The 11391-nt window shown below is 47.0% G+C and overlaps 1 protein-coding gene across 1 annotated transcript in view; it reads left to right on the top strand.

Annotated features, from left to right (window-relative positions):
- The window catches only part of KLHL3 (kelch like family member 3), a gene marked incomplete at its 3' end in the record, with an annotated part of 73175 nt that extends 62167 nt beyond the window's left edge, over positions 1-11008 (top strand). The window contains exons 13-16 of the mRNA XM_015413771.1: positions 8235-8375; positions 8952-9003; positions 9948-10096; positions 10783-11008. Coding sequence (XP_015269257.1) covers positions 8235-8375; positions 8952-9003; positions 9948-10096; positions 10783-11008 — 568 coding nt within the window. The remainder of the gene's footprint in view (positions 1-8234; positions 8376-8951; positions 9004-9947; positions 10097-10782) is intronic.
- Positions 11009-11391: the final 383 nt, after the last annotated feature.

Genomic DNA, 11391 nt, shown 5'->3' with positions numbered 1-11391 from the left:
CCCCCCCTTCCTTAGAAGGCTTGGGCCCATCTTTTTTCTCCATGCCTTAACTCTCCTGCATGACCTAGATCTCCAGCCTTATGGCAGCCAGGGAGGGCGATGATTTCCTCTCCAACCCGGAGTGTGAAGAACTTGGGAACGGCAGCGGCGAAAAAGACCACGCGGCCCGAAAAAGGACTGCAGCCGTGGCTGAGAGGCAAGGAGACGCAGAAGTAGCTAAGCATGCCAAAACAAGCACACATAAAGAGCCCACGTCAACTCCGGCGGCCATTTTGAAAGTTTCCGGTCGGCATACGGAGAAAAAAGGGAATGGCCAGCAGTGCCTACTCCTGCAGCAATCATGCCCTGTAAGTTGTGGGCACTGTAAAAGCCTCCCTCTAGGACAGAATGAGTCCTATGGAGCCTGTGAAGGAGACAATGTGGGATCCCAATCTGGTAACGCTACCGATCTTGGGCCCCCTCTGCTTTCCCGTAGAGTAATGGCCTATGTTAGACAAGCCATCAGGGAGGAGATCACCTTTTCTTGTGGTTCGGGGGGACGGAATCCGCACCCCAGGTCCCCTTCTCCTTCTCCCCCTCTTTCTCCTAGGAAATTCAAGGGAAAACGTCCCTGGCCCACCAAGGCTGCACAAAAGAGGCTACCTTGGGAGGGATGTATACCTGATATTACGGGGGATGAGGATGACTCCCTGTCTCATATCCCCAGCGAGCAAGAAGGGGAATTCTCCTCTAACGAGGAGGAAGATAAGAAACCCACTCCCACAGAGCGATCCTTCAGGTTCTTTAAGGGAGAAGAGATTTCCTATCTACTTTCAAAAACTCTTTCAGCTCTCCATATTCAGGGTACACACCCTATTGGAGGCAAAATACCAGGATCAAAGAGAGGGGGCTGAGATCACAGATGAGTTCTTTCCCCCTGTTGACTATTCTGAACTGGCCTTTCCTTTTCCTGACTTCTATACCAGAAAGATGAAAGCAGAGTGGGAATGGCCACTAGCTAATAGACCTGTGCCAGGGGCCATTAAGAAGCTGTACCACATTTCATCTTCTGCTTCAAGTGTATTGCAGGTACTGGCGGTTGATGCACCAGTAGCGGTGCTGCAATCATCTTGTTTGGTTTCTGAGGACGGTCATGGCAATTTGAAGAACAACCTTGACAGGCGAGCAAAATTCGCCTTGAGGATGGCTCATGAGGCCAACGCCATGGCTATTAAAATGTCTGCAGCAACATCTACCATCTCTAGGGCAACCATCGTGTGGATGAGGAAGCTTATTCAACTTTTACCTGACAGCAACTGCAGGCTTCTGGAAGGGGCAACAGAGTTCTTAAGCCAATATCCTACGCTGCTGATGCCACTCTGGACCCCTTGGTTTGTGCCTCAAAGGTTATGGCTGCCACAGCAGCAGTCCGCCGCATGGTTTGGCTCAGGGCTTGGCATGCTGACTATCAGTCTAAGGCGATTGTTTCGGCTTATCTTTTTCAGGGTGACAAGCTTTTCGGGGAGTCACTGGAACAGATCCTTGTGGAAACTCGGGATAAGAAGAACGCTCTCCCTAAGATGGTTCGCTTGGGAGACAAGGGGGCCTCTTCTTCTGCTTCTTCATTTCGCACACACCACACACTGCCCAGGTTCTGTCAGGACAGAAGACCACCCTGGAGCAATAATAAGCAGTCCTTTCGTAGAGGAGGCCTCGCCAACCAGTTTTCAAGACCCAACGCCAACCGTCAGGACAAGGGGGACAGGGACCCCAAGAACCCTAGAGCATGACTACCTAGAACCACCGGTGGGGGGATGCCTGGCTTTCTTCAAACATGCATGGTCAACATCTCGTGGAGACACATGGACTATGGACATTGTCAAAGAGGGCTACAAAATAGAATTCTGAACTCTTCCCCCCTGCCGATTCGTCACGTCCCCAAGTCCCAAAAATGTACAAAAGTTGGATAGAACCAAGTTGGCAATAAGTCATCTGTTGAGCATCCAAGCGATAGAAGCAGTGCCAGCAAAGAAGCTGGAAACAGGAGTTTATTCCATATTTTTTACTGTGCCCCAAAAGACAGGAGACTGGAGACTTAAAGTTTGTCAACAAATATGTCGAACCCAGACATTTCCAAATGGAGACCCTCCCTAGACTTAAAGTTTGTCAACAAATATGTCAAACCCAGACATTTCCAAATGGAGACCCTCAGGTCCATATCAGAATCCCTTCAACCAGGGAAATTCCTCACTTCCATAGATTTGACCAAAGCCTACATGCACATTCCAATTATTCCGCCCCACAGGAGATTTCTGCAGTTCAACGTGGAGGAAGACCACTTCCAGTTCCGAGCACTTCCATTCGGTCTATCATCAGCTCCACGTGTCTTCACCAAGATCCTGATTCACCCAGTTGTAGTTCTTCGGTAACAAAGGGTCCACATTCACCCCTACCTCAATGATTTGCTGATAAGGTCCAGGATGATAGAACAATCTCACTGAGACACACAGAAGACCATGCAGTGTCTAAGGGAATTTGGCTTCCTAGTCAATTTGAAGAAAAGTTACTTGAAACCCACTCAGAGATTGGAACATCTGTGAGTGCTCATAGACACTCGATCCACGAAGTTATCCCTTCCAATAGACAAGGCGAGGAAGATAAAGTCCTTATCAACCCAGATCATTACAGCAAGAATGTCATCTCTTTCCATACTGGCGAGGATGATGGGTCTCATGGTAGCAGCATCGACACACTACAATGGGGAAGATTCCAGACAGCTTCAACTGTTCCTGAGACCGTTTCAGAATCATGTTGCATTAGGAATGGACTTCCTATTGAGGGTTCCCCTTCAGGTGAAGACGAGTCTGTGCTGGTGGACCAATCTCAGCAAACTCATTCAAGGCAAGATTTTTTGGATTCCAGACAGAACCCAGATCTTCACAGACGCCAGTCTGTCGGGGTGGGGAGCCACCCTACAGCATATGATGGCACAAGGCGTATGGTCCCCAGTGGAACAGAAGTTACTTATCAATCTGCTAGAGCTGCGAGCCATCAGATTGGCGTTGAAACACTTTGCTCAGCTCATCCAGGAACGGCACATTCTCATCAGGACGGACAACATATCGGCGAAAGCCTACCTGAACAAGCAGGGAGGTTCCAGGTCACCGGCTCTTCTCAGGGAAGCAAAGAAGTTGTTAAGTGGGCAGAATCCAACCTCTCTTTGATAATGGTGGAACATGTAAAAGGAGAGGTAAACGTCCAGGTGGATTGGCTAAGTCGTCAATTGATACAGGAGAGCGAATGGTCCCTGAACGTCAGAGTCTTTCAGTTCATAACTGAAATGCTGGGAACACCACTAGTGGATCTCTTCACATCCCCAACCAGCACGCAGCTCGACAGGTTCTTCACGTGATACTACCACCCTCAAGCGGAGGACACGGATGCACTGACGGCCCCATGGCCTTAAGGACTGCTATATGCCTTCCCTCCTCTGCCAGTTAGCCCGAAGCTTCTAAGACAGATTCGGATCTTGGGAGTGTACATTATAGTGGTGGCACCATACTGGCCATGACGACCGTGGTTCACATCCCTGCAGCAGATGGCGGTGTCTCCACCCTTACATCTTCTAACATCACCAGACATGCTGATCCAGGGACCACTTTGGCATCCAAGACCGGAGTGGTTCTGTTTGACCGCATGGAAATTGAAAGGCGGAAATATAATCATTTGGTTGTCGACACAATCCTGGCCTCTAGGCACCCATCTACTTCCAGGATCTATAACTGTACATGGAAGGCCTTTGTTCGCTGGGCCAGAAGGAAGATATGGCGAGGGGGCTTAGAGCAGCAACTCTAAAGAGACAGATTGCGGCCCTAACATCGGTCCTCCCACCTTTCAATGGCATTCCAATTTCTCAGCACCCTCATGTGCAACATTTTCTCAAAGGGGCATCTGCCAAGCTTCTGCCAACAAAACACAGGTTTCCAACTTGGAAGCTCAACACAGTCCTCACAGCTCTCACAAAGGCTCCATTCGAACCGATTAAGGATATTCCTCTTCAGCTTTTAAGGATGAAGGTTCTCTTTTTGGTGGCCATAACCTCCACCAGGAGAATATCAGAACTGAGTGCACTATCCATTCGGTCGGACCTTTGTGTTTTTCACAAAGATAAGGTCGTCCTGAGAACGGACCTACCTTCTGTCCCAAAATCAAACACACAGTTTCACAGAGTGCAGGAACTCTGTTTGCCATCATTTGTCCCGAATCCTACTTATCCCAAAGTGAAGCTTTGGCTTGCCTTAGACATCAGAAGGGCCCTTAAGTGCTACATCCTCAGAACAGCATCTTTCTGGAGAACCGAGGCCATGTCTGTGAATATTACTCCTCCTCACACGGGAAAGAAAATGTCTACTGCGGCCATTAGTAAAGTGTTTAGAACTTGTATAGCTGAAGCATACCAGAGTCTGACCCAAAAGCCACCAGATGGAATAACGGCACATTCCCTGTGCAGCGCAGCTACAAATGCAGCTTTCGTTAACAGAGCCTCAGTGGAGGAAGTCTGCAAGGCTGCTACATGGTCTTTTCTGTCCACATTCATTAGACATTGCAAGATCAACGTATACGACTCTGCGGATGCAGCTTTCGGCAGGAGAGTACTTCAATCTGTTCTTTCCTGCGATGACGACCCCCCCCTCCCAACATTTAGGGACACTGCTCTGGGAGGTCCCACAAGATGGCCTCCACCTCAGAGGGAGAACGACCATTGGATACTCACCGTGAAGAGTCCTTCTCTTCTGAGGCTTGGAGGACATCTTGGCCCTCCCGGGGTCGTCACCCACTGTTCCTCTGTTGCTTCTTACGTTATCTCCTTTTTTCTAATGCTTACTGTTTCTAGAGAGAGTAAACCTTTCTAGATGCTCATTCCTTCCTGTTCACAATGCTGTGGTTGTTAATTTAAAATGTTAGCAGGTTATTCTGGTTTGTATGTCCTTTGTTCAGAATCTCAATTTTTTAGATTACTGCTTTCGGAGCACCAGAACTGAGCCTAGGGTGACTCCCACCACAGGAAACAGGAAGCTTTGAATTAGTCCTGGCTCCCTAAGTGATGGATGGGAATCACCCACAAGATGTCCTCTAAGCCTCAGAGGAGAAGGACCCTTCACGGTGAGTATCCAATGGTTGTTTCGTGATCCTCAAAAATCGGGCGAAGCTGCGGGTCAAAATGTCGCCATGCAGCTTCGAGTGGGAAATTGACCAATGGAAACGGGGCAAAGGGAGGGGCGACGGTGGCGCAGCTCATTGTGCAAAATCAGTCTTAGCCTATCCTACCTCATAGGGTTTTTGTGAGGATAAAATGGAGGAGAGGAGAATGATGGAAGCTGCTTTGGGGAGTCCCTATTGGGGAGAAAGGTGGGGTAAAAATCAATTAAATGAAAAAGTAGAGCTTTCTCATCACACCAGCCCATATTAGGAACAGCTGCATGTGTTGTGGCTGGCAAACAGTTGTGTCTCAAAGGCATAGGCACCCCGCTAGGATCAGAGAGTCTGCAGTCCCACAGAGGGAGAGCTGGATGCACGTTGGTCGCTGGTGCTAGTGGTCTTTCTGGATCCTCACACACAGTCTGCATTGTAGTGTGAATAGGCAATAATATCCTTGCTCTGGATTCCATACAGAGATTGGAATGGAATTCTGGCTGCAGTTTCTGCAGCTACTTGGAGAGGAAAGATTGTTTATGCCAGTACGCAGGATACTTGTAAGGGTTCTGTGAAGACAAGTGTCAGTGTATTCCTCCTGTTGTTTGTTATTGATGTTGGCTGTTGATGTACAGTGCTCCCTTTTTGTGCAAATTATCCTTCTCCCTCATCTGGTTCCCATCATCAAAGCTCCCCCACCCGCAGTGTATACAAACTGTGCATGGCATAAGGCCGGAGTGTTTTCACTCTGTTCTTATACTGAAAGACAGAGCTGAAAAGAATGTTAAAAGATTACAATCAAAATGGGGAAGATTCTCTTCAGCTTTGTCATGATTATGGATGGCAGAAGAATTCTCTCAGCTTGGCAGTGCATATGACAATTCCACAATGCTCACTAGGAATGGGCACTTTCGTGAATTTGCCCTGGACCGAACTGAACTGGTCCCGTTCCCGGACTGGTTCGCAAAGTGGTCTAGATGCGAAAAAGCCCCCGGGAGGTGTCAGGGCTCCAAATTCTCAGGGTAATTTCAGCTCACTCTCCTCAGTGTGTCCACCAAGGTTGGTCCCCATCGGACTTCAGGAGGCGGAGCTACAGATGCCCAAAGAGACCATGCTTTTCAATGGGATGTCACCGCGGCCAGTTTGGGAGTGACCAAAACTGACCCGGGTGAGCTAGAGGCCAACTTGCACAGTCCCTCCCTGGGGTGGCCCTGCACATGTCCCAAAAGTCACATCCCTGTTGGGTCTGGGGTCTGAGTAGCAGACCCCCCAAGCCAGGTGCTCCCCTGGAAACTGCTTCTGGAAGAGTGGTCCAGTGCCAGTTTCAGACAGTATAGAGCAGAACTGGTTAAGTTACAGGCATCCAACTCCTAGAGGACCTCCCCAGGGACCACCCACATGGTGATGGGTGCCTCTGTCCTCCTGGGGCCAACCGCAGGGGCAGGTGGAGGTTTCTCCCAGGGCCCATCCACTCTTAAATGGTAAAGTGATCACTGACCAGGGTGACGAGCACAGGGAGCATCCTAGGAGAAAGGAGGGCATCGCTCACGCCCATCCATGTTTATTATTTTTTTGGGGGAGTTCATGGAGGTGGAGAAAACAGACTTGGAGGAAGTTGGTTGCTTCTGACGGATATCACTTCCTGGGTTGCTTGGCGCAGGGAACATCCCGAGATGGGGATGGCATTACTCACATCCATCCATGTTTATTTTTAAGGGGTTTTTTTGGGGGGTTCCTGGGGGTGGAGAGTGCAGGGAGACTTGGAGGAGATGGGTTGCCTGGTGGGGGGAACGTCCCATGAGGGCAAAGGCATCGCTTGCATCGCTTGCATGGCGGCAGGTGGCATTCACTCCCCAGCCCATCCTCCACCCAATGGCAACATGATAACCGGGTCAGGACCAACCCCTTCCACCCTGCCCGGGGAACACCCACACAGGGACAGATGGTGTTCTCTCCCCAGTGCCACCCTCCACCCTGAAATGGCAATGCGATCACCGACCAGGGGAACCAGTGCAGGGAACATTCCAGGAGAGGGTGGGCATCGCCCATGTCAGTTAATGTTCATTTGAAAGTTTACTCTGGAGCCATCCTTCCTGAGCTAAGACAAAAATGTGTGGGCCAGAGGCTAAAAAACTGTGAGCTAGCTCACACTAACTCAGCTTAGAGGGAACACTGGTTGTGTCCAAATCCATGTTCTTCTGGTTAGCTTTAGGTTCTGTGATGAATACAGTGATTTGTGCTTTTAAAATTCAGTGGGGGGGGGGGGGTCCTGGTGGTGGAGAATGCAAAGAGACTTGAACAACATGGGACACTTCCAACAGATACCTCTTCCTGGGTTGCCTGGTGGGGGGAATGTCCCATGAGGGCAAAGGCATCGCTTGCATGGCGGCAGGTGGCATTCACTCCCCAGCCCATCCAGTTAATGTTCATTTGAAAGTTTACTCTGGAGCCATCCTTCCTGAGCTAAGACAAAAATGTGTGGGCCAGAGGCTAAAAAACTGTGAGCTAGCTCACACTAACTCAGCTTAGAGGGAACACTGGTTGTGTCCAAATCCATGTTCTTCTGGTTAGCTTTAGGTTCTGTGATGAATACAGTGATTTGTGCTTTTAAAATTCATCATTTCCATGGCCATGGGGGGTCGCTTCAGTCAGGGAGGGGGAAACAAACGTGACCCAATAACTAGAATCAAGAACCACGAGGGTAGGAAAGAATCCTGATATCCGGCTTCTTTCTTAGCCATTTGTTATCATGGCACCTAGTCCTCTGTAACTATTAAAGGACAGTAATATGATGATGATTGATGAATGTTCTCAAATTCCAGCCTAATAAATAGCCCACAGGACTGTGTCTTAATGTTTGTATGTGAGGATAGCAGTGTCCCTTTTATGTTATGTTATGACTTTGTGGTCCGTTGTCTCAGTGCATCAGCTTGAAAGGTTGGACTGGCAAGAGAATTTTCCTGAATGTAACTGTAATTTATGGCAAGGGCAATATCTACTGTTGCCAAATAGGAATTGCCTGTGCAAAGAAGGCTTGATTAATGGTGTGTTGTGCTTTGCAGGTGTCGGTGTCCTCAGCGGTCAGTTGTATGCTACAGGGGGACATGATGGTCCTCTAGTGAGGAAGGGCGTGGAAGTATATGATCCTGGAACAAATACTTGGAGACAAGTGGCCGACATGAATATGTGTAGAAGAAATGCAGGTAATTGCCATTAATGATGTCTCAGTTTTATCATGCTGTTTTAAGGTGTATTTAGAGATCTGTGCCTTAAACATGAAGTCAGGCAGGTTTGAAGGGATCTGTAAAAAAGCAGAAATAGTATCTGACTAGCAAATAAGAACCCATGTCTTTTACTTACTGTACTGGCAACAAGGTCTCTAGAATCTAGCATATAATGTGATTTCCAGGGATTCTCTGCTTTCTTCTTAATAATATGTTTTTAGCTCTTATGGTTACATAGAAAACATTGGAATATAGTGCAGTTTTTGGCTTCAAAACCATTTATTTGCAAGGTTTTCAGCTGCTAGGGAGATTTTTTTTTTGTTCTTTGTACAGCTGCCTAGCTCCCACTCCCCTTCCATCTGTTTCTCCCCCTGCCCATCCCCTCAGCCTTGCCCACACATTCTGAAATCTGCAACAACAACAAAACCATATCATGGTCACCACAAAAAATTATAAAAATTAGCAATGTAATTTTTGTCGCTGTTATACATTGAATTTCCTTAGTGCATCTAGCTTGCATTCTAGAGTTGCACTAAGGCCTGTTTTCATCCATAGGAGTGTGTGCAGTCAATGGGCTTCTCTACGTGATTGTATCCATGGTGCAAAAGTTATGGCTTTGATCCTATGTATGCGTTCCTTTCAATGTAGACAGTCTCTCCCCCCCCCCCTTCTCCATGGAGCATGCCTCCTCTTCCTCTAAGACTTCTGTTCATGCAAGGGCCCATTTAAAATTATTGATGTTGCGCAAATGGAAGTTCTAGCAGAAGAGGAAGCATCCTCAGTGGGAAGGACTACTTGTATTTACTTGAAAGGAAGATGACCCTGAATGTCAGATGATCTTTCAAAATGTTAACATGCACACAAGAATTTTTATGGGACATAAGTGCAATATGTACTCAAGTATAAAATGACCCACCCCCCTTTTGATGGCGTACTATGAAAAAAACCCTAGTCTTGCATTTGAGTAAGTATTGTATCTAGCATGTGTGGAGCTTGTTCCTAGGATCCAAGCCAAGTCGGTAGCATTTTTGCCTGCTGTGTTGCTGCTGCCTGTGCCAGGAATGGGATCAGCAGTTCATCTTGGGTATTCTGCAAGTCACAATGCAGGCGAGAGGCTATGAGCTCATTCACCCCTCTTGCCCTCCCAGGGGTGATTCCTCCTGCTTGAACCCTCCCTGCGAACCAAAGCACAGGTGTGCTCTTTTTTTGGCAGTGGCTCCACCTTTCCTGAGGAAGCAGGGGGGGGGCTCCTACCGCCTAGCTGTCTTTCTGTAAGCGTTCTAAGGCTGTTCTTCTAGGTGGGCATTTGAAAGTTACTTTATAAGGCAAGTTAATTCCTGGAAGACAAGTCATGGCTGTTCTTACTCCCCACCCCCGTGATTATCTGGGGGTGTTTAAAATAAAATTATTTTCTGTCTTCAGGGTAGGATTTTGCAAGTCACCTTAAGTCACCGGGGTTAGCAGGAGAGGCAGCACATAAGTATTTAATAGATTCCCGAAGCTTGACTGAATGCATTTTGTTAATGTAATCAACATTTTATTGTCTTGCAGGCGTTGCTGTAATCCACAAACCATTGTGACACATGCTGAAGTGAGTGCAGGGAAGAGAAATGAATGCCTGTCTAGCTTGGTGGCTTTTGGAAGATACAGATACCTGACTGTTAGCCAGTGCATTAATATTGCACTTGGTGGCACAACAGGTATATGCGAAGACCATCAACCTTTGCTCAGTGATGGGCAGTAAAGCCATGTGAAAGCCCTGCTGTTGAACATGTTCCTGAAAATAAGGCATTGCTTATTTTTATTGGTGCAATCAGCTGTTTTATGTACAGCTGTGATCCTGAATTGAGTCTGAATTCCCAAAGTGAAAGGAAATGTTTTCTATAGCAAGAGACTGGGAGAAATGTTACATTGGAATACTTCACTACTGAAGTCTGCATACACACTTATACATTCTAGAAAGCATTTCCTATTTACTTACCACACCTGCTAGAGAAATCTACTACTGAGCCTGGAATTTTTTAAAATACTGATCAAAAGAACCTGGAAGAAACAGGTTGGGAGCTCTGGCTTTATTGTGTTTGTTGTGTACACATACTTACTGCTGTAAATGTATGAATTAGGGCACTGAAAGTGTACATTGAGTGACTTTTCATCCTAGCCACAGAACTGCATTAGTAATACCTGTTTTGTATATAGGGTCAGATAAACCAGGTGGTGTCTTTTGCTGGGGTGAAAGCATACTTCAGCTTCCTAGAGACCAGTCACCCCATAAGAATGCTGTGCTCAGAAAGGGTTTATGACCATTTCATAATGAATTCTGCTCAAGGCTGATGTTTTAAAGGAGGGAGGGGGCCATAATTCTATGTCTCTTGTCTACTGATAGGAGTTCAGAAAATCCGAAGTCCATCTATTTTTCAAGGGGGTCAGGGACCAAGAGAGTATGTTCTGAAATATCAACAAAGTTTGCCACCAGTTCCAGAAGCACCTAAAGCAGCATCCAGTGCCGAGTCTTCTAAGCCCCGTGATGTGCCAAAGTTCAGGGCTTTTGAGCAAGTAGAACTTCATAATATCAAGCTAGATGGCCAGCAGACTGTCCGGAAAATAATGTGGTAAATGTAAATTAAATGGAACCAACTGAGTCCATCCACCCTCACATACCTCACACATATTTGGCTGAACATCAACAGCTGCCCAAGCGCATACTGAAAGCTTGTAACTGTCTTGATGTTTCCACCATATGGATGCTTTTCTTAGAACTTGTTTTAGCAGCTGCCCTTTTATTTTCCCCCAAAGTTTGCATTCTTGCATATGTGTAAAGAAGCTACTTGAACTTTTGTTTTAAAAGGAAAGATTTCTTTTAAAAAATTCCACATCTCTACATACATGTTTAGAAACTTTCTATTGTCTTTTCTGTTGAAAACAATGATCAAACTGGAAATCTTTGTTCACAGAAAAGTTTTAATGTTATCACTCTTGGCGTATGTAAATCCAA

The sequence above is a fragment of the Gekko japonicus genome, unplaced genomic scaffold (assembly GCF_001447785.1).
Source record: "Gekko japonicus isolate JY-2015 unplaced genomic scaffold, Gekko_japonicus_V1.1 scaffold863, whole genome shotgun sequence".
In the NCBI taxonomy this organism is placed as follows: Eukaryota; Metazoa; Chordata; class Lepidosauria; order Squamata; family Gekkonidae; genus Gekko; species Gekko japonicus.
The sequence above is the reverse complement of the archived record's forward strand: the minus strand, read 5'-3'. Positions and strand labels throughout refer to the sequence as shown.